Source organism: Rhopilema esculentum, chromosome 19 (genome assembly GCF_057945365.1).
Source record: "Rhopilema esculentum isolate cy_ngs chromosome 19, ASM5794536v1, whole genome shotgun sequence".
NCBI classification, from domain to species: domain Eukaryota; kingdom Metazoa; phylum Cnidaria; class Scyphozoa; order Rhizostomeae; family Rhizostomatidae; genus Rhopilema; species Rhopilema esculentum.
This window is the reverse complement of record NC_142833.1, coordinates 3,052,786-3,075,561: the sequence shown is the minus strand read 5'-3', so window position 1 is coordinate 3,075,561 and position 22,776 is coordinate 3,052,786. Positions and strand designations below refer to the sequence as shown.

Genomic DNA, 22,776 nt, shown 5'->3' with positions numbered 1-22,776 from the left:
GAAATGATTAATGTTCAATACTCACCGCTATATCTTTCCAGTTCAGGCTCTTTATCCCCTTTTCTTAACTTGCTCACGTTTTATTAGTAGATAGTGAAGACACTGCCATTTACGTTCTCTGCGTATAAACGAAATCAAAGCGGAAATGATCTTGCTATGCTATCTCGACCTTTGGTTGACTTACCGCAATAAAAGAACGATAGTTGAAAAGATTCGTTTTGCTCTAACGAAATTCAATAGTATGATGAAATCCAACCACAGAAAATTGCAGCTCGACATTACAAAGGTAATCTTCCATTGAGATGAGGCGAGAGCTCTAGCCTTTGGCAATAAAAGCCCAAGAGACAATGAGTAGAAATCGCTTGCTTGGTTAATGCGTGGATTGATGCCACATATGAGACTTGTTTCATTTTTTGGCAAGACAACCAGTTTAAATGTACGAGTACAAAGTTTGATTTCATCATATCAGATTTCATGATCCCTGGCCTGACTTCAATAGGCTTTAGAATGAAGTTTAGCATAATTGCCATCAGTGAATGCACTAATTAAGATTGACAGTATCATATGGTGTAAGGATATCAGATTCTACAGAATGAGCAAACACAATTATGTACAGATCTTTTTATATTATCTTCCTCGGGAAAAAAACATCAACAAAAGAATTCTATGAAATAAATAAAGCTCCCTCAGAAGATATTGCCACATCCCTCATCAAATCAGGTTTTGAGGTTACATTGCCTCATTGAAGGAAGCAACGTTGGGCTGCTGCAGTGGCGTACCCAGGGCTGTAGCACTGGGGGGTCTGGGGCGCAGTCCCTAGAAATTTTTTTGGACCACGCCCTTCAAACACTCGCAAATGTGGGGAAACGCCCTTTTTGGAAATTTTTCCCCATTATTTGATTAATGTTAGCTACGGTAAATAGCAAAGAATTTTACAATTGTTATTGACACAAGCATACAGTATACTATTCTCCCCTCCCCCCAATGAGTTTTACATCATTTTTGGACAAATCTCGAGGACCATATTTCAGAAAAGTGGGGGGTCCGGACCCCTCCATTCCCCCCCCCCCCCTTGGGTACGCCACTGGGCTGCTGGTGCATCGGCACAGGTTGCTCCACCTTACCCATACAAAAACCTAAACGAATCAGCTAAATATAAGAATTCTGTGCCCTAGTGAAATAAAATTCTACAATATGTAGGGTAGCATTATGCCCTATCCTTTCATTTGCTGCCTTTTGTTTAGGTTCGGGGTAGTATCAAATTTATCTAGAATAGGTGTTTTCCTTGTTTCCAGCTGTTCTAGATATAAATTCTGAAGTGTTAGCAACCTTTTAAACAAGTTTGAAGATTTTTGTATAAAGGGATCATTCTGTGTTTACTTATTAATCGTTAAGTTTCATTAGTATTGTTAGCAATTGAAGATATTGTGTTATTATGTGCCAAATTACAAATAATAAAATTGCTAAGGTTGAAGATAATATTGTCTATGAAGATATTAAACAAAAAACCCCGGTAATGACGCTTGTGGTACACCTTATCTCAGGTTTCCCAAGGAGCTATATATTCCCTTTACAATTCCTCTATCCGGTTTGAAAGATTATCTTGGGAATAACCGATTTTCTTCGTAAACTATAGGTACGAGGTTCTGTTAGAGATATAGCTAAGGTCATGACAATAGCAACTTTAAAACCGCCAAAACAGTAAACGAAAGCAAATGCCCTTTTTGATTGTGACACGTCCATCTACCTTCAGTTGTTTTGGGGGGCTGAGCCTCACGTAACAAGCTAGTTAATGTTTGTTTAGGCCAATTCCCTATTGGAAAATGTAAACTAACCAATTACTTTCATATTTATTCATTTTCCATGAATGAGCAATTTCTATCAACCTTTTAGAGTCGCTGAATTGTTTAAATGATTTCAAATACACACCAAAGAATCTTTAACAAAAAACAAGTATATAAGGTGTGACTATGGATGTGTTCTTGGGCATGGATTCTAGATGATGCCAATAGCATTCTCCCCCTTTCTAGCTTTGTAAGATGGCACCCCTGGCTAAACCTCTCACTAGGTCGGAATGATTTTAAATTTTCATTGCCTTGTTCTACATTATTCAAGTCAAAAGTCATACCCCGGATAAGTCGGACCAATAGACCTAATAAAAGTCCGACTAAACGTGACTCAACTTTAGTTTCCATTTTCAAAAAGCTGACATTTCTGAAAAGAGTATGAAGACTTGTATTACTTCAGTCTTTTAAGCAAAGATATTCGTTGTGCACTTCAGGTTTTTGACAAGTTGGATTTTGCAGATTCTGCCAAAGCTCTCGTACACTTGGTGAGCAAAAGTATTGCGCAGGTTTGACAAATGAGCAATGGCGGCCACGTTGTAAACAACATGGCGATCGAAATTGAAACCAAATTTGTAAATCATTCCCTTTAGTACATTAAAGGCAAACAATTTCGGACGTTAATATTTTCGGACATTTGAGGCGTCCGAAAATTTTAGCTTCCGAAATTTTTTGTCATCTGAAATTTTTGATGTCTGAAAATTTTTGCAACATAGAAAAATATAGCAAGACAAATTCTTTGTTTAGACTGTGTATTATTTGTGTTTAAAATATGTATTTTCTTGTTTACACGTTTTTTATATATAAGAAACGGCTTTATAACACACCTACTAGTAGAACTTAGGATAAATTATAATAGATTTTTGGAACAAACTTCCTTGGAATGTGTAAATTCAAACAGTTAATTTTGTTGTCTCTTTTCCTAATCTGAAAACTTTAATATCAAAGTTCGATTCTTTCCAAATCAAGTTAAAGGCAGCAATTTCGGTCACATCAATATTTATTTATAAAGCAAAAATCATTAATTGTTAATTGTAAACGTGTTGATGTAAGTTTGATTAACTTTAGACAATATTTGATAAACTAATTTTGATATTCAAAAGAATATTTTGATAAGCTTCTTTTGATATTAATTTTGGAGTGGACATTTTTCATAATTCATATACGTAATGTATTAAATAGAATTTTAGGCGGAGTGTTACGTTTTTTGAATTCGAAAGAGCCCCAATATTGAAAATCTAGCTTCTTATAATGACATTGAATATTTGTCTCAACAGCTAAATTGTGGAAAATCCCAAAATCTAGATATTTTGACACGCATAAGAATATGAATGCTACATTCAAAGAAAGTATGAAAAATTCCAAGATAAAAAAACATCATGGAGTATTGGATATCGACTGAAGACATGGCTTTGATGATATTCATTTTTCTATTCCTTTTTAGTTGGTTATGTGAGGGACAGGCCCGGAAGCCTACAGCGAAGGACAGAAAAGGGTTTGGAAAAGAGGGCAGACAATTCCAGCTGGTTAACTTTAGATTTGAATAAAGACAGGTCATAAGAGTCAGAGAAGCAGGAAGATGGTAGAGCGTTCCAAAGTTGACAAGACTTTTGCAAAGATGCTTGGAAAGGGTATCTAGATATTTCGTTGATTTGGCTTGATTAGTATCTGGTATTACGTACATGTCTCATGGGACCAGTGATCATATCTAGTTGCAATTATAATACTTTAAAAGACGCAACCATGATGTGGGATAATACTTTTGAAAGAGGCAACCATGATGAACGGTTCATGCGCTTAATTTTGATGCTTCATTTCTATCAGTTTTTCCTAAAAAGCAATCCCTCGATCACGTTGAAATACTGAAAGAATTCCTGTTGTTTGCTATTTTTATTTAGGTGCTAACTAGTTGCAAAACGTGCGGAAAACATTGGATTGCTGTTTTCTTTTTCAAAATTTGTCGATTTTAAGAAACCTGTAAAATAGAAGAAGAATTAGCAAATATCCCCGATTCAATATTACAATTGCGATTAATTCAGAGGCAAAAGTTGAAGAAAATTTTAATACGAGAGTCGAAACATACTGTATAGACAGTCTGTCTTAGTAAGGAGAAAGAATCGTACCAAACATCACAGTCTTGGAAGTAATGAATATCACAGTGACTAACGAGGCCAAGTTATCTTAAATTGCGTTTGGACTATTATGCTCGTTTGTCACTAAAGTTATATCTCAAAATAATAAAGGAGAAAATTAGGCAAATATTTCATTCTGAGAGCTATTATAACAGAATTACAAAGCAAACCTATTGGCGATAATTGCAGCAAGATTAGTTTAAGAAAATTGAAATTACAAAGGACTTTATCTTATATAAATTACAAAAATAACTTAGTATCAAATTAACATACTCTTTGATCTTGGCTATATGCTTATGAAAATGGTTTATGACAGTAACAAGAGGTAAACAAAGGTGCTGTTCGGTTAACCATAGTGGGACTTGCCACCTATTCGTACACCACCGTAGTAAACTCCTGCGAACCGTCTACAGAAGAACCGTTTTATTGCACCATATCTCTTGCAACTATTTAGCATTCTTCTATAGAAGTTGTTGTCACATCGCTTTCTGTTGATTGCCTCCTAGAAAAAAGGTTCAATGCGCTTAAATTACCAGTGAAAAAACGAGCCAGACTTCAGAGTTATCAGCAAGGTCATGAAATATAATTAAGAGCAACCATGATTTGGTTGAATAAAAATCTCAAATGGTAGAAAAGTGTAGATGCTTCAGTTTTAAATAATTGAAATGGAAACACAAGATATACCATGTATATCCTTGTATTTAGCGTAAAAATATGGCCAACGACAAGCCAAGTGGATCTCCTCCACCTATTTTGTGTAATCAAATCCTTTGCTTGCAGCTAGAGTTTGTTCTGGGAACTAATCAGTCAAGCTTTTGAAACTTATTTAAACAACGTTCCTTGTTCCCAAAAATGAATGGTCGGATTTACTTTATGGCATTCCCTTTGACCCAGGGCGATGACAATTTGCCCCTTTGCTCCACACTGAACGACTCAATTTGAAACATTTGACCCACATCAGCATGAAAAACCCGTGCAATGTCGATATTGTACCAAACTTTTCAAATTTATTCAACATAGACTGATGATGATGATGATGATGATAATGATGATACTTACTCTGTAATAGCAAACATCATGCTTGTTGCAAGCCGATGTGAACGTTCCTTTGTACGGGAAGTACATGCCAAATGGTATGCTGCATCCATTTACAGTTGGTTTGCCAGCTGGAAGTAAGAAGAAACCAATTTCACAAAGTAACTAATGAAGAATTTCTCCTTTGATCTTGGAACGACGTTATCAGGTAAAAGTTAGCGTACATAACGTGAAGTTGAGCCAATAAGCTCTTTAGATAAAATCGTTCCGTAACGTCAAATTCAGGGAAATTCGTCGTCTTTTTTATCTCGTTGCAGCAATGGAATCACTCATCACAAAATAAAGATCTGGCAGAGCTCCAGTTTTCTATGCTTCAATAATAATAGCCTTTATATAAAGAAGTAAATTTCAGTTATTTCAAGAATTCCTTACGTCTTCCCATCGATCTTCTTCTCCATGTCCTTCTTCGAATTGATGTTCTTCTTCTGAACCAGGATCTGCGACGTCTTGTGAGAGATCTTCTTCTAAAGAAGCCCCTTCTTCTGACAACTCTTCTTCTTCTGACAACTCTTCTTCTTCTGACAAATCTTCTTCTTCTGACAAATCTTCTTCTTCTGACAACTCTTCTTCTTCTGACAACTCTTCTTCTTCTGACAAATCTTCTTCTTCTGACAAATCTTCTTCTTCTGACAAAACTTCTTCTTCTGACAAAACTTCTTCTTCTGACAAAACTTCTTCTTCTGACAAAACTTCTTCTTCTGACAAAACCTCTTCTTCTGACAAAGCTTCTTCTTCTGACAAAGCTTCGTCTTCTTATAAACCTTCTTCGTGTTGACCATCTGCGTCGTGTCACAAATCTTCGTCTGCTTACAAACCTTCTCCGTGTTGACCATCTGCGCCTAGACACAAATCTTCTTCGACTGACAAATCTCCGTCTTGTTGACCATCTTCGTCTTGTTGACCAACTTCGCCTTGTTGACCAGCTACGCCTAGATGACCAGCCCCTTCTGCTTCTTCCCCAAGCTCGTGGCTCCTTTTTAAAGGCTCCTGTCAGCAGAAAAAGCAGCAATGGAAAGTTCTATAACGATTTTTGTCTCAAAATAGCGCTACATTCATATGTTGTGTTGCCTTCACGAGCTTCTGTCTTTATAATAGAATAACTGGCAAAACGTAACGAAGATATTCTAGAGCATAATATTTCTCGGCCACAAAATGCTAAAATGTTATTATCTCAAGCCCAAACAACAAAACCAATACAAAGATATTATTAGAAATGCAGCTTTATGTAGCGCCTTTATAATTCAAACAGATATTTTAACAATTTGAGAAAAAATCCCCTACCGCTATCACCATCAGAGCTTTGTGAGTCTGAAACGCTGCCATCTGCTTCATTTTTATCGTCAAAATTGTCATCTAAGTCACGGTCTACATTTTCAAACTGATTTTCTGCTGCAGGATCTTCATCTTCAGCAACATCCTCTTCCATTATGTCTTCTGACGGCTCATCCTCAGAATCTGACAATTCTTCCTCAGGGAAGTCTTCTTCTGATGGTTCTTCATCTAACGATTCTTCCTCTGACTGTTCTTCGGCATCTTCTAATGGAACATCCAAAGCCCTCTCGCTAATTTTTGGGTCTTCTTCGAGCTCATCCTGTTTAGAAACTTCTGAGGTGCTTTTAACCTCATTCTGCTTTGACGGCGTTTCTAACTCATCTTCCTCTTGTTTTTCATCAGAATCTTTCTCAGACCCTTCAGCAGAAGATGGATCATTGTCATCTTGTTGTGGTGCTTCTTCTTCATCCAGCTCGTCTTCTTCACTTTTGGCGCTGTCCTCATCTTCTTTTTGACCGGCACCTGACTCTAGCTTCCTGTCTTTAGAATTCTCATCATTTTCATCTGCCTCATTTTCTTGGTCCTCACTAGAAACCTTTGAGCTTGTGCTTTTAACCGCAGCCTCGTCAGATTTCTTCATTGCTTTCTTGTATTCTGCAACTAGTTTCTTGTATTTATTCTCGAGAGCGATCATCTCTCCTGCTGGATCGCTTTGTAATGCTGGATCTGGTGCATCTTTAAAGCATTTGTTAATAGCATCGTCAACATCTTCACTATTCGTCATTTTCCCCTGAGAAAACAAAAACATTGTTTCTATCAGAGTCTTAAAAAGTCTTACAAAATTAACTACACTATGTTTCAGCCCACCTCTCTATTAAGCCCCCCTCTCTATTAAGCTCCGATGTCAAAGAAAGAAAGAATATGCATCGAGTAGGTCTCTTGACGGGTGTGATGACGAAAAGATCGTGTGCATTAAATACGGTCCATGTATTAATAAGTTCCCTCTCTAATAAGCCCCCTCTGGGACTGAAAAGATAAAAAAAACCCCCTAGCCAAACAGACCGTTTACGGTACGGTACATTAAGGAGTTACCAACCTAAGGGGAACTTGGCTGATGAAATCAATTTTCCTCAAAAATGCTGATACAGGTTTATAGGGTTTTACCTTAACTCTGCAAATTTCGAATGGCATTTAAGATCATATTCAGTTGCAGAAAATGCGTATGCTAAAATAATTGACAATTGTTTAAAGTAGTGTTTGTAGGTAATTTAGGTGGCTATAAAAGCAGTTGAATTAGCCGGGCAAATTACTGTATGAAGATCTCTTGCACCTACGTTGAAAATTCTATTGATTTAAATGAAAATTCTTGGAAATCATTATGTTTTTGTGAAAATCACGAAGGCTTTTAAAAAGATTGAACTGCCCCTATGTTAAATGTGGATATAATCGGGACATATGGCATATTTAATAAAGAAGTCAATGAGTTCCAAAGAAGGTACTCATTATAGATACGTTACAAATACTTGTTTTGTTATGCTTTGCTACTGATATTCCGTCGGCAAGAACATTGTTATTTGTTAGCCTTGTTATCTTTATGTGCCCCGGTTTTCAGTCATTTAATCGTCGCAGTTGTTGGATGGATCGAGAGCGTCTTTAAAAAATTGTTCAGGTCTCCGTCCACAGCAAAGCAGAAGATCTACCTGGCTCCAAATGAACACCTGACAATTATGAAAAATTGTAGAAAAGGAAACTTGCTACGGAGATGAGAATACCTCAGCAAGCTGATAACTTTTTCTCAGGGACGCATAATCCTATAATCAGACATAAAAAATTCTGTATAAAAAGGGGTCAAAAGCTTTATCCATCTTAGTTATTATGAGGGGGGCTAGAAGGTGTCCTTTGAGCCCATCAATATTAGCAGCGTAAGAAGCTTGGTGTAACTTAAAACGATCTCATATCCCTTTTCGCAGTTCAGTACTGCAAAAATTTCCTCCTTTTATCTTCTAGAAAACCGGCCATTGAGCATTACTGATTTTGAAGGTGGGGTACGGAAACCTTACTAACACTTAAAATAAGACAGAAATGAGAAATCGTGCAAATTTTCAAATTCAAAGAATGATTGTTCGAGAAATTTACATCACGGGGGGGGGGGGGGGGGGGGTGGAATGCATCACTGTGGAGTTATGGAATGGTTTCTGCTCTCAATGGCTCAAAAGTTGAAATGTGTGTTTCAAAATATTTACCTCTACACAATCAGTATCGATGTCTCTTTCATCCATAAGCTGAACGCCAGAGCATACTGCCAGCATTGCAGCTAAAAAAGAATTGATTGAATAAATAAACAAAACGATAAATCATTGAATAACACACAACTGGAATAAGTGTCTGACGAGAGGAGACAGAGTAGTTTTACTGAGGAAGGGGGAACTCCATCAATAATTTATATTCTGTGGAATCTTTCATGCGATGGTGTAGTGCTATCAATAAAAAAAAGGGGGCTCTAGCACAAAATATTGCGAAAAACAATATCAAAAGTAGGAATTTGCCAATTAGCAAGGGGGCTCAGCCCCCTGAATCCCCCTAGCACCACACCAGTGCTTTCATGTTCTTTCTCCTACTTCTTTTTCTGCGTTGCGGAATTTGGACACCTCCTTTTATGAATGGATGTAGCGTATACGTTTAAGGAGGTTTAGTTTAGATTTCCCCTCATATGATTGCTTCATTAAAATATAACTGCATGAATTACGCCTAAATCATGATATGCGATACATTTTGTGGGGCAGGAACCCTTCCAGCCACCTACGACTATGCCTATTTACTTCACTGGTTTGGCAGTTCTCAATTTAGTACTTTTTGATAAAACTTAAAAGCCTGAATCCTCTGTTTTTTGGTTTTGTGGTAGAAAACGTTTTTCAGGCAACGTCAAAGAATCGTTCATAGAACGTGACATGATTAGCACAAGTTTTGCCAAAGCAGGATACAAAATTTAAAAGGCAAGGGGCTGGTCATCAATCCTTGTAATGAAATTGCCCTCTTGGGGCAAGGAATAATATCAAAACTCTTTTTTTATAAGAATATTGGAGCTCGATTTGCCACAACAGTAAGAACAGCATAATAAAACACCAAGGCTAAGGAAAAAAATTCTAAGTGAAGCAATGTGTTTTGAAAATCATATGTCATTTAATAAACCCTGCTACTAAAATCCATACAAAATTGATTAATGGACTTATAAACAGTTTATATTGTGAAGTTGTAGAAAAATCAATGCTGGCATAAGAACAATATCGAATGCACCGGTCCTCTAAATATCCAAAAACAGAAAAAACATCGAGAATCAGCAAAAATTATCCGGTCCGGTTCTTATAGAAAAAAAAATGTAGATAGAGGATTTGGGCTAGATAGGTATTTCGTAATGAAATCAAAGAAGCAAATCAAGGAATCAAAGAAATCAATCAAATCAGTTAAAAAAATTGAGTTGCCTTCTCATAACAAATGGTTTTAGTATTTCGCCAACAGCAATAATCTTAAGCCAAATCCTCTAAGAAACTGCAAATATTTTGTCTTCGGAAGCAGCACAAATGACATCAGTTTATGTTAACTATTCAACCCAAGAAAAATCGATTATCAATGAAAGTTTCAATTTGACTTGTTCAAGTCATGCAACAAATTCACTTTGCTCAAATTCATTCAAACTTTCTCTTTCTCTACGGACGGGCAGTGGTACTTTCCAGTTAACGGCACCGCCGATCTCCTGATCCGTCCATTGGCTCTTCAAACCTTCCATGTTTTCTCAAGCTGCACGCGACCAGCCGCTCAATAGTTCAACTGAGTTGAACTACTCGGCGAATGGTCGCGCATTCGAAGTGAAAGAGGAAGTTGAATCTTGCGCATGCTCAAAAGCACATTCGCTCAGTCGCGCGACCAGCCCGAATCAAATGGAAACCGGCCTCTTAAGCTAGCATAAAAATGAAAGTGAAAGTGTTAGTTCATGAATTTGTGAGCATAGAGTGCCAACGCGATTACGTCATGAGCAGTAGAGATCTCCAAATGAAGGAAAAGAAACAAGGTTTATGTTAAGTTTGGTATTTGCCAAGAAGCTTCCTTAAATTGGGGCGTTGGGGAAATAGCGTGTCGCGGGAGAGTGCGGAGGAGGAGAGATAGACTTTCACAACGCCTAGCCATCTTCAGACGGTGCCGAAATAATAACAAAAGCAAACATCGCTGTTGTAAATGCTTTCAAAGTGAAAATTTGTTGTGCATTGACCCTGTAAATTTTTACAGGCTTGCGGAAAGCGGTACAGAGTTCAGGGCTGAAACCGTGTTTGTTGCAGTAAGAGATCTGCGTACTTTCGTAAGACTGAGCCAATTTTCATTTTTTGGCGGAATAACCCTTCTTAATTCACAACTGTTCAAAGCCCTGGCGCAAAGTCTCTGATCTGATGGCCAACCGTTAGTGTATAAGTAAAAGGTGTCCTCTTCTGGTAGAATAAGATAAACAAGTAAGGATGTTGCAACAGTGACGCCACACCCATTTCATTAAATTTATTTTAAAATTATATTACACAACATTTGATTATCGTCCTCGTTTCGCTTTGCGTTTCGCGTCGTCGTATTATATTACCTTTATATTATCATTCATTGCAAGATTCACAGAATCCGGCGAACAGCCTATCCTGCGTTTTTGTCCTTCTTACACCGTTAAAAAGTACTGGCAGATGTTTTATAAACATGATGATGGAAAACTGCCCTTCCCCTACTTCTGCTAAAGTTTCTTCAGAAAGGGTGTCTGAAGCAATGGTCACAATCATTTGAGAATGATAATGAGCGTTCGGGGTTGATGCGATCGAGCAAATAAAGATCTGTTTCTAGCAATGATAAAAATCTATAAAGTTAGCTTGTTGTTTCATTCCGGCTTTATTTTAAGCACTTTCTCTTTCTACCTAAACAGCCTTATACATTTGTATGAAACTGATACTTTCACGCCAGAGCTCTGACTCTATCTTTACTCAGTGCGGATGCATTGAAGAAACCATTGCAAGCGTTGCTGTGTAGCTGGTCAAGGTTGCTTGCTTGGAAATTTCATAGCAATTTCTTGACAAGGAAATGCAATAATATTGTCAAATGAATTTTGAAGAAAATATTGTAGAAACGGTGCAAAATCTGGGCAATAATGACAAAATTTTGGTACAAATGTTGAGGTTGCGTAGAAAAACTTTGAGCAGACGCCTTGCCAAATGAACTGTTTTATGCGTATGAAATTAGGTATGTCATGGGCAGTTGTAACTGCCAGATAAGCTCCGTATCACTTAAAGCATTCTAATATACCAATTATAAAAGATTAGATCTAAAGATACAAGAAACGAAGGTTTGGAAACATACCAAGCAGCAAAAGTATCCGGGTCATTTTGTAGCCTGAGTCAGTCCTCTTTCTTCCTGTAATCAAACACCCCTCTGGTTGCGTCCGCCTTTGGCCAACGGCGAACTCTGGAGTTAGGAACGAGCTGCAGTTTCTTTTATTGCTAGGGGAAGGGGATTCCTATACTTCCGAAATATAGAAAACAGTTTCATTTTCTTTCATGAACGGCATTTTTAAACATTTGGAATTCCATGTCAAGGATTTGAGAAACAACGCGGGAGACATGTTTTTGACAAAGCTGTTGCTATTTGGCAACAAAAACAATTAATTCGGTGGTGCCCTCCAATATAGGGCAGATACATTTTGCATAAGATGTTACCAGGGGTGAAGCTAATGAAAATTGACAGGGGTGCAGATCCCCAGATTTGCTGTTCGAAATGACGTTCCTAGGGTGTATCCGTTGGTCAAACCGCTTCCAGTGATTTGAGAATCTCAAGCCATTTGAAAATACACGTAAAGTTGCTTCAGGCATGAATGGCCTAGTCAATTTATCTTCAAAGTTTAATTCTTTGAAACATTCAGGTAATTTCCTTAGAATCCAAAAGAAATTTGCCGACAAGCCTGAAATTGAGTGGGTGGGGGTGTGTGGCATCCTCCTTTAGCTATGTTGAATATTTGACTATCTTGCAGACACCACTACAAGGCACGAACTGTAGAAGCTTATATCTGTAAGTAGTATACGGGGTTCGGCATAATATGACCAAAGACGTCCAACATTAAAAACGAGGTTTTAGTTAGTGTGATTATATTTATCGTAAAATAACTAATTGAATGGCTTACACAAGTCGATAGTATAATGTATAATTCGTAATCGCTATAAAAAACCGTTCGTTTGAGTTCAAATGCGGCCACAACTCCTTGCGTGACCGCTCCGTGTATCTTCGACTCTTGACTCCTTCCTCTCGACTGACCACAGGGGTCCGAAGTTATAACAAAAAGATAACAAAATCCAACAAGCTACTGTAACATCGCTGTGTACCTCTTCCTGCTGCTACGCTAAGGATAATGCAAGGAAGAACTGAGGCTTTTCTAGAACATTATCTGACAATTCCTCGAAAGCAGGATAAACAAGTTTGAATTTAGAAGTTTGATTGGAAACCAAGCAACAATTTCAATCGGAGAAGCTCCGTATAGTACTGAGTTATCCCTTGCCCTATTACTGTTGAAGTGATTAAATAAGTTTTGTGCTGCATTGGATAAGCATCGAGTTTTGTATCTTTGTATCCTGCCCCCCTCGGCCCACCTGTGGCGCGGACCCCTGATGCAATAAACCAATCATTGGATGCTGGATCCCTGGAAAAGGGCCTTTCTAGAATTAAAAAAGATCTTGCTCTCGACAATTATGTGTGGGTTACGCGTTTGATTCTAGTAGCTCACTTCCCCTTCCCCTCCTCCTCTCTATTGATTCCCTCTGTAAGTAAAAAATATTAACTTGCTGGCAATCATAATGTTAAGAAAGAGATTGAACCGTATTTGCAAGAAAGACCATTTTGTGCTCACAGAAAATTCTAGTTTGTATTTTGAAACAGGATTTGCATTTTGCGTATTTTTTTCAAATGATTGGAGTACAAGATGCTTTATCATGTGAAATACAAGAGTACGAATAACAACATCTTGCAAATACTGTTTCCCACGTATTTATAAATAATAAGGTAGTTATTAACAGAATATGACATGTCACATCAAATTTTGACATAACAACATTCCAAGAAATAATTTTCAATCAAAGGTTCTTATGCTAAAACAATTTCAATTTTTTCTAACTTTTGTGATTCCTTCGTTGTTGGAAATGAAAGGAAACATTTTGATAACGGGTGCGCTGTGGGTATAACATAATACTTTATTTCAAAATTACTACCGAATTCTGCACTGATGGCTTTTAAATTTTCTCATAAATATTGTCCCAAATCATGCACCGAAGTCTGCTGATGCCAATTTATCACAATGTTTTGGGGAACAGCCGCCTTCAACTTATTAGAAAACAATAATTTTCCTTGGACACGCCCAGACTTTGGTTCCTTCTTGAATTTTGCTACTTTTCTCAGACTCTCGAATTAATCCTCTCTTCCGTAAACTTGATAAGTTGTATTCTCATAATAAAAGGGGGATGCCTTGTTTCAGAAACATTTGCATTCATTGAATCTTAAGACAATCACATGACCTGATCCCAAACACAGTGAGTAGAGTTCTCCTGTAATCTCTTTCGTTTTCATTTAATTGTATTTCGTCAGGGTATGTTCACTATGTATGTTATGTTCATCATGCTCTTCATCATCAATGGCCTCCACTAACAAGCATTGTGGAGCGCTGAGAAAAAAAAAGGGGGGGGGGGGTTGCTAAGACAGGATAAAAGAAGAATTTATTATGGTTTTATCTGATTTCTGAATTAGGGGGGGGGGGGGTGGAATCGACATATAGCCCTAGTCCAACTTTTCCAGCTGGGAAAAAAACCAACTGGTTCATACATTACTTGATGGATGAGTAACTGCCAGTGGTACAGTTAGCTTCCATTCAGCCAGGGAGCATGCGCAGTGGCTTAAATATAATCTTGCATAGGCTCTTTCAAACTTATGACTGTATATTTACTATGTTATAGACGGGGGATTGTTTAACCATGCTATGACTTTGCAACTTTTTCATTACACATTCTTCTATTACATCAATTTATAGAGCAACAAGGAAATAATTTGCCAGAAAAAGCCAAGTCTAAATATTTTTCCACTCAGCCTAATATCAAGAGTGGAAACCTTTTTTTTCGAAAAACATTGACATTTTCAGAATCTCTATACTTTCAGCGAAGCGAGAAGACGTTTTATGCAAACGATTAGCGAGCAGCTTCCCATCTTCTGCATCAAGAGATGACTTGGCACACAACTGATGTTAATCTCTTTGCTTGCATAAAGGATACGCTTGCATTTAAGATACGCAAAAGTGTAGTTGTCCGTCACAAATTAAAATCTGTTATAAGCTTAATACATTTGGTCCCCATCGTTTAACTAGAATCTGTAGTATGTTGCCACGGTGGCAAGAAAAACTGAGGGATTCACAGCTACAATCTTTGAGTGCCTTAATTAAATATGACCTGGTTTTTCATGACATTTTTAAAGTAACAGATCAGATATGTTCAAGGGGTTACTTTCAGGAAATTGTAACTTCCTCGTCACTATCCTCGCTTATTGTCTTTGACCCTCCGATGAAAGTGTTACTGACCTGAAGCCTTATCTCAAGCTCTGTGTTCTTGGAACAAGCCTGTGGGTAGGAAACATTTTGCCACAGTCCTTATATGGGTGGTTTGCATTGGTGTTGGAAAGTAAGCAAACAGCGAAAGAGAAACAAAAAATTAAGCATTTTAGCCGATGGCGTTTCGTTATCTCAGGGCTGAATCAGGTAGGGGCAAAATCAAATACAAATGACAAAAACAGCGTTTTTATACGCAAATCAAATTGAAAAAAGAGCGAATTGTCACCAGAAGAACTTAGGGGCCGAGGCCTCTCCCCCTATACTGTAGTAGAACTGACGAAAGCTTTGTCTCCTTTCCACTGTACTACACACTCTTTTTATAAGAACAATATCAGAAACATCAGGCTGAGATTTGCCTAAAAAAACATAAAAAAAAAGGCAGGATGAGATTCAACTCAAGAAATAAAATACAAGGAAAAAGAAAGAATAGCAACAGAAAAATAAAACAGCATTGATTACTTTTTCAAGCAAAGGTTATCTACACGTGAGGCTGAAATTTTTCGCGAAACGATAAGAAACTCCAGGCTGAAACTGGAGCCGAATGTTCTTATAAAAAAGCGTGTGAATAATTTTTGTAGATATGTTAGTCAGGTTATACTCATAGTGCAAGTCAGACGTAATTTCTTGAGATTTTGCGTCTCTACCCTTGCGTCCCCTTCCTACTCAAAGTTTGTTGAACCTTCACCCATTTACGATACGATCCCGTCACTTGGGTTGTTACCTGTTACGATCCCCTGTAACGGTGATTGTATCTTCTCATTTAGAAATTTTTTGTACAAAAAGCGTACATAATTTTTTAACTTAGTTGTGTTATTTCAAACCATAATTTGGGTAACTGCGTAAAATACTATGATTTGTCTTAACTATCGACTCGAAGATTGCTTAATAAAGCTAATGCGACCTGGAGGTGAAAATAAGTGAAATGAGGTCTTCATGTTTAGAATTTGTTTGTAAAATACACTTTTTTATAAGAACCAGTAAATTGAAGCTCAAGCTGGCTGTTCTTTTCGAATATCTGAGGATGTATTTTTCATAATTTGTTCGAAAAATTATTAGCGTGTAAGCAGTGCAATTGCTATTCAACATTATGTATATAGTGAGGTATTCAGGCCTCGTTTGCCAACAAAGTTTGCGAGGCATCCTACATTTGCCTAGAGGTTTGAAAATTTATCAAAAAAGCACCCCTAGATGGCAAAACGCTTCTAATTTCAAAGATAAAGAATTGTTCAAAATTACAATTTACAGTGATCTCAGCCTCAGCTTGTTCTTAACTTGTTCTTATTTTTGGACCAATTTTGAGGCTCGCGTTCTTATTAAACTGTTCTTATAAAAGATGGGTGCATGCGGATAATGTTAGAAATTCTTGTGCAAATTGGTGTTGACTTAATTTATGAACTTCAGAACTCATGTAAAGGGCGACGGTGAAGGCTCTTTGTGTATTTACGCTACATCACCCAACAATGGATGGGGACAGGACCAAAATGAGGTTGAAACGCGGAAGTGTTCTTTGTCACATGATTCCATCACATGAACGAACCGGGGCGGGCCTACGATTGGGTCAGGCCTCTGTAGAGATGGCTACAAAATCATTTGTGCTTGGGATCAGGGGCGGACTGGCTAATTTTTTTGGCCCGGGCAAATTTTTATCAAACCGGCCCACAATAATAGCAAATAAAAAGCTCCTCGGAAAATGCAAGTAAACGTTAGTCTGTAAGGAAAACAAGTTTTAAATTCAGTAATTTTGTGCATGGATGAATGCTGGTTAACAGAATATGGTTAACAGAACTTGTTAAATATGTCATTTGCTGACTAAAGAGTAAAGACCCTGCTGTTTTTGTGACGTTTGTGGCTTTTGCTTGATAAAAAAGCTTTGTATCGTAGCTGAATCCTTTTTTAAGTCTCGCAGCTTTTCCTCACGAAATTTCTGTGCACCACCTTTGGTTGGAGTCTTCTTGCTCTTCCCTTGTTCTACGTATGTCCTCTTCATTGCTTCACAACACAGAGGAAATCGTTCAGTGAACTCTAATTTTTGTACTTTTAAATTTATTACATTCAGCAATAGCTTGTGCTTAGGCAAAAACATGACCAGCTTCAAGCAAAAGCTAAGTAAAAAGACATCAGGGCAGGTTAAAATCTTATGTATCGCATTGAAGCAGGTGTGTTACAGTACAGTATATGTCGCCAAAAGGAAACACTGTCAAGAGAAAATATAACAAGATGTCAATCAGGGCCTCCGACGAAGGGCCTTGGCCCCCCCCCCACTTTTTTGCAAAACAATAGAGTTTTTTTCAAAATCTTTTGTTATGGGTGTTAAATTTTCCCTTGGCCTCCCACTATTCAACCCTTTGTCGGAGCCCATGTCAATAACATGTATATTTATTCTTTCCCACAAAGTCTCTGAAAATTCAAGGCAAACAAATCAACGCGTGGGTATACTTTTTTGCTTCGCATTCACTTTCTAAGCTAATTTATTATATTTGCACTTTTATCAGCCGGCCCTTAAACCGACCGGCCCTTCGGGCAATCGCCCGAATAGCCCGACCAGCCAGTCCGCCCCTGCTTGGGATTTCCATAATTTGCCAATTTCTCGTCATTGAGGCAGAGCCTATTCACGACGACACCTCGCTACTAATTTCGGTTAATCCTCAAAGACAACAGCTGGTCGACAGCCTTGGGAGAGAAAGGTTTTTCCATGGCACAAATGTAGTGTACAAGCACTTTCCTTTCCAGCCTACTTTGGAGGGATACACAAACGACTCTTTTTCAGAGGTTGATATGCAAATTATGCAAGATCTTGGACTAAATGTCATCCGTCTAGGTGAGACCCACATTGTTTTTTTCTTACTACCGTGGACGCAGCTGCCAGGGTGCATTCCATGTCAACTGTACGCCGAAGGTCTGCCGGGGCATTGGTTTAGGTATGCCGAAAATATATAAGCAGTTGAGTTAGTAAAACTGTAAATTAGTAAAATTTTTGCGCCAGACAAAGAAAATTGATTATTGGAAAAAACTGTGGTGTTTGAGTCTTTATTTTACGTTAACTATGTATATGGCTTAATGTTTAGCATGCCAACTAACAAAAATCTCAAATACGCCAAAAAAATTTTTATTGGTTTGCACGCCGAACGCCGAAAAAAACCTGAGTATACGCCGAAGATATTCGGGCCTAAGTACATGGAATGCACCCTGGTGCAGCTGGCGGTTGTGTTTGTATTTGATGGGTGTCCAGGTCCAATTTGCTGTCCAAATGAGTGGTGTGCCCGGGTGAAGAATCCTTTATTTGCCGACAACTTTGAAAATTTGCCGAGGAAGCACCCCTAGATAGGAGTTACAGAAACGCGGGAACCGGGATGGGGGGTTGGCTGTAGCCCTCCCATCCATCACATTTTCTTTTATATCTCTTAATGTAAGGTTTAAGGTTGTAGCATCAATATAATGGTTGCAAACCATCATAATAGTTTACCAATTTGTGTAGAGCCTCACTCGCACTCTAAATATTGTTCTATCGTCCCTTGTGTTTCACATCCCACACTTCCCATCGCTACCACGAATAAGAGCGAAGGGAATACGCTCAATTTTTGTTCCCTTCCAGATTCTAGAGGCTCTGGCTATTATTGTACCAATGTCATTGCTCAATCTTTTAAGAGGTTTTGGCTCTGTATATGATATTGCATGCTGGGGCAAAGAATTTTTATATTTTAGTATTTTATCTAATTGCAGATGAAACAAGCTTCTGGAAGTTGGTTGTGTGTGAATAATTTGCTGTGGCTTTGGAAAAATCTTTTTGGCTTGAATCTGAAGTTTTATGGAAACCAGAAAATCATGTTTTCAAAGAATAACAAAATTTTACAATTCTGCATTTTGCAATTTTTTAATATCTTGTACTAGCTTCTTACAACAAGTGAGAGTATAATCATAGGACTACTATCACCAAAGTTTATATTCCTAATTTGCAGGCATGATGTTGCCAGGATATGTGCCAAAACGAGGCCAGTATAACGAGACTTATATGGAGGTAATAAAAACCATTGTTTCAAAGGCTGCCAAATATGGGATCTACACGCTGCTTGACATGCATCAGGATGTTATGTCCCCAAAATTCTGCGTCGAAGGCTTCCCAGACTGGGCGGTTAACACAGGTATTTTATCATGTTCTATTTTCAGTTTTCATAATCACTTGTAGCTTGCACATTGCAAGTGCTTATTACTCTACTGCCTCTTTAATTCGTAGACAATTAATAAATTAATATTATACTGGAATAAACGGTACCATTTACTATGAACAATACTAGCCAACACTATAAGTCCGTAAGGAGCGTTGGTCTAGATTGTGATGATTCCATAACTAACATTCTATTCCTCAATTGCCATCACATACAATTAAGTTCTTATAGACTGTCTTCTGTCAAGAGGAGAGTTCTTGAGCAGACCCCCTTTTCTTTTTCTCAATTAAAATTTATTTAGTTTTAGAAAACAGACCGAACTGACAAACTAGCTTTAAGAAAATAGGGTAACAAAAATTCGCATGTGCCCATCACATTGATGAAAGATATTTTGGTCAAGCCAATTTACACGGTTTAATTCAATCTCGTTGGATTGCCAAATCGATAAAAATCGATTCGTTCGGGGACTGCAGTCGTCTAATTACAGTGGAATCCCGATATAACGAACCCCAGGTATAACGAACTTCCCGGTGTAAATACCGAAATGTCTGGTCCCTTCTTGGATTCTGCCTAACAAACTCCTTGCAAATTTTCTCGGTATAACGAAACCCGGATATAACGAACTCTCGATATTACGAACCAAATTTTGGGTCCCTTCTTTAAAATTACCCCTGATATAACGAACTTTTCATAAATTTTTCATCTGTTTTTTACCGAGGGGCAAATCACTCCAAGAAAATCTCGTACACCTTTTGTGAGAATCCTATCGTTTTGTATGAGGATCCCTGGAAATCCTTTTGTTTTAGGGAAAATCTCGTACGCTATTTGCAAGAGTGAATTGCCCCTCGTTTTTTACCAGCTTTGCCAACCACTTGGTCCCAAATTATAAGAAGAAAAAAAGATCTTCATTTTCAATGACCAACCAGTAGTATTATCCGAATTCAGCTTGGTTTTTGGAGTAAAATGTGCACAGAGGTTGGAGATAGCCTAAACAAGCTCACCAAATATATTTTTAGGTGTGTACTGCGAAAAGCCCTAAAAACTTTTTCTCCCAGTTTTATAAACTCCCGATATAACGAACTTTTTTATGGTTCCCTTTAAAGTTCAGTTTATCGGGTTTTCACTGTATGATTATGAATAACCGAACATCCTCTCTTCTATTTCAGGCAATGCTGACAATTTCCCCTTCCCACTGGAAGACAAATACCCCCTGGATCCAAGCACTGGCTATCCATACCAGAAGGATTGTGATAAACACGAATGGGGGGATTACTACTTCAGCGAAGCAGCTGCAACAGCTTTTCAAAACTTGTACAACAACACAGACGGTCTGCTTGATGCATGGGCTGATTTTTGGAGAAAGACAGCACAGGGATTCAAGGATGAAAACAGCGTCATTGGTTATGAATTTATCAACGAGCCATTTTCAGGAGACATTTACAGGTGAACGGCTCAGCATTCATTTGTTACAGTTTTTTAAGAAACAGTGCACCGACGCTAGCAGAACGTCCATTCCACAGTAGCAACGAGGCAACTAGGTAACTTTGCAATGCTATGGTAACGCTATACGTTTGGAAACATCTGATGCGCTTATTTTTAGTTCATTTTTGTCACAAAATTCAGCTCCATTTGCCACATGGTTAATACTTTTCCAGCAACCCATCAGCTGACTATGTGAGAAACGTTTGAAAAGTCTTCTTCTAAAGATTGTCTGAAAATCGGCTAGAGTTTTCAAGTATTGAAAGCAGTGCCGTAACAGAGGTATTCGGGGCCCCCCAGGAATTTTTCAGCTTGGGGCGCCCAATTGTAAACAATAAAGACAAAACATATAATTTTATTCAACAGACTTTCCAACCGTTTAGAATGATTTATCATGGAGGCTCAGAGTCCCTTGAACTCGTTTATCACAGCTTCACAGTATCATTATATAGAAAACATTGTTGCTTAGGGACCCTGAAGGTTGCGGGCCCTTAGTTTTGGAACTAAAGGTAAATTTAGCCCGTTACGCAACTGATTGGAAGCAAACACCGTATCAGTACCAGAACCTACAGAGATTTTGTAACAGCCTCACCCCATTTCCTGCAGTTTGTGATATGATAGTGTTTAATGACAACACTTCGTATCATATCACACCAAACAGGCATTCGGGTTTTCTTCCCGACTACCTTGTCCGGACCTTAATTTAATGAAAATACAGGCTTGGGTTTCTACTCCAATTTTTGAATTTTAATCTGAACGAAGCTTGGCCACACAAAATATGAACAGTGGATTCAGTCGGGGTGTTGTACAAAATGGGTAGACTAGACCTGCGTTGCTAACAATTTCATCGAGCAAAGAGCTCTTATGTGACGTGCAATAATTCAATTTGTAGGGACCCCACTCTAATGGCGCCTGGAATAGCGGATGAAAAGAACCTCGCTCCCGCATACGAGGTCCTACAAAAGGCAATCAGAGAAGTGGATTCGAAGCACAGTTTGTTCTTTGAAGGCGCAACTTGGGATTTTTTCGCCGTTGGGTTCAAGCAAGTACCAGGGGGAGAAGAATACAGGAATAGGAGCGTTTTGAGCTACCATTACTATGAACCCCCTGACTTCAATAAAAGATTTCAGTTCGAAATTCGAAAAGAAGATCTGCAGCGCCTACAATGCGGTGGGGTTTTGACTGAATTCTGGACGGCAGGAAGCACAAACAAAGCATTTGAAGATATGTACGAGATAATGGATCTCACTGACTTACACATGCAGTCTTGGATGGGCTGGTTGTACAAGGCGTACGGCTGCGATAAGAATCACCTTGGCTGTCTCATTTCTCCTCGTGGTGATAAGAATGCAACTGTACATGAATACTGGCTACACAACACGAGTCGCACATTTCCACAGGCTGTTGCTGGAAATACCATTTCGTTCAAGTACGATCGCAATAGTCACAGATTCAACTTGGCCTACTCTGTGTCAACAGACTGCAAAAGTACACAGAGTATTGTGTACATCAATGAAAAACTCCACTATCCCCAGGGATATATGGTGGAAATCTCGCCCTCCCAAAGTGTAACTTGGCAGCAGGTTGGGAATAAAATAATTATCAGTCATGCAAAGAACCTTCCTCTCGGGACTAAAGTTGAATTTACAATATCTCCAAAGTGAACAATCTCTCGCGGCAGCTTGTGATTAAAGACAAGAAAATCGAAAGTTTTATTTTATCGCTTATAACAAGACAATTTTTGTGTTAAAAATTGGCTACTTCGGTAATGAAATTCTAAATTAGAATTGGTCGATTTTTAATACATTTTCCTTTCGAAGTAGTATTTCTATTGGTCCCAATCTGAAACTATTGCTGGAATCTCTCTTGTTTAATGCAAACAGGATTATGCAAAGAAAGAGGCAAATAATTCGGTCCCATATATTTAATTTATGATATGTGTTATTTAAGTACTGTTAAAAGCAATTCAAAATCACCCGAAAATTAGTAATATCCCAAGACCTTAAGTGGTGAAATCCCAAATCTGAAAGAATCCATCTGAAAAAAAACCAAGTTGTTTACTTTAATCTTATATCTAGATATTTCGTTTCCCTTAAATACATATATATGAGCGATTGTATCGTTCAGAGATTGGC

The 22,776-nt window shown here is 38.1% G+C and overlaps 3 protein-coding genes across 3 annotated transcripts in view; 1 reads left to right on the top strand and 2 right to left on the bottom strand.

Moving 5' to 3' along the window:
* LOC135688389 (rap1 GTPase-activating protein 1) overlaps positions 1–485 on the bottom strand; it is a 40,902-nt gene extending 40,417 nt beyond the window's left edge. The window contains exon 1 of the mRNA XM_065205225.2: positions 26–485. The gene's annotated coding sequence lies outside the window, so the exon portion shown is untranslated. The remainder of the gene's footprint in view (positions 1–25) is intronic.
* Positions 486–4,094: 3,609 nt separating this feature from the next.
* LOC135688393 (uncharacterized) lies at positions 4,095–11,873 on the bottom strand. The gene is made up of 6 exons (XM_065205231.2): positions 11,723–11,873; positions 8,587–8,657; positions 6,353–7,133; positions 5,444–6,058; positions 5,036–5,142; positions 4,095–4,478 (listed from the first exon to the last, which is right to left on the bottom strand). Exons 1-6 carry the CDS (start codon positions 11,745–11,747, stop codon positions 4,323–4,325), a joined length of 1,755 nt encoding a protein of 584 aa, XP_065061303.2. The 5' UTR covers positions 11,748–11,873; the 3' UTR covers positions 4,095–4,322.
* Positions 11,874–16,511: 4,638 nt separating this feature from the next.
* Positions 16,512–22,715, top strand: LOC135688395 (endoglycoceramidase). Its single transcript, XM_065205234.2, has 5 exons — positions 16,512–16,602; positions 17,567–17,817; positions 18,956–19,138; positions 20,329–20,605; positions 21,534–22,715. The coding sequence occupies exons 1-5, from the start codon at positions 16,514–16,516 to the stop codon at positions 22,303–22,305; spliced, it is 1,572 nt and encodes a 523-aa protein (XP_065061306.2). The 5' UTR covers positions 16,512–16,513; the 3' UTR covers positions 22,306–22,715.
* The last annotated feature ends 61 nt before the right edge of the window (positions 22,716–22,776 follow it).

What these genes read in the sequence shown, in the direction of transcription:
- LOC135688395 (XM_065205234.2), top strand. Translation starts at nt 16,514, where the DNA reads ATGATTCCATCACATGAACGAACCGGGGCGGGCCTACGATTGGGTCAG. An exon ending in ACTAAATGTCATCCGTCTAG is followed by an intron (nt 17,818 to 18,955) that starts GTGAGACCCACA and finishes CCTAATTTGCAG; the next exon opens with GCATGATGTTGCCAGGATAT. An exon ending in TTTTCAGGAGACATTTACAG is followed by an intron (nt 20,606 to 21,533) that starts GTGAACGGCTCA and finishes TTCAATTTGTAG; the next exon opens with GGACCCCACTCTAATGGCGC.
- LOC135688393 (XM_065205231.2), bottom strand. Translation starts at nt 11,747, where the DNA reads ATGACCCGGATACTTTTGCTGCTTG. An exon ending in TCGATACTGATTGTGTAGAG is followed by an intron (nt 7,134 to 8,586) that starts GTAAATATTTTG and finishes TTGTTTTCTCAG; the next exon opens with GGGAAAATGACGAATAGTGA. An exon ending in AAGCTCTGATGGTGATAGCG is followed by an intron (nt 6,059 to 6,352) that starts GTAGGGGATTTT and finishes TTCTGCTGACAG; the next exon opens with GAGCCTTTAAAAAGGAGCCA.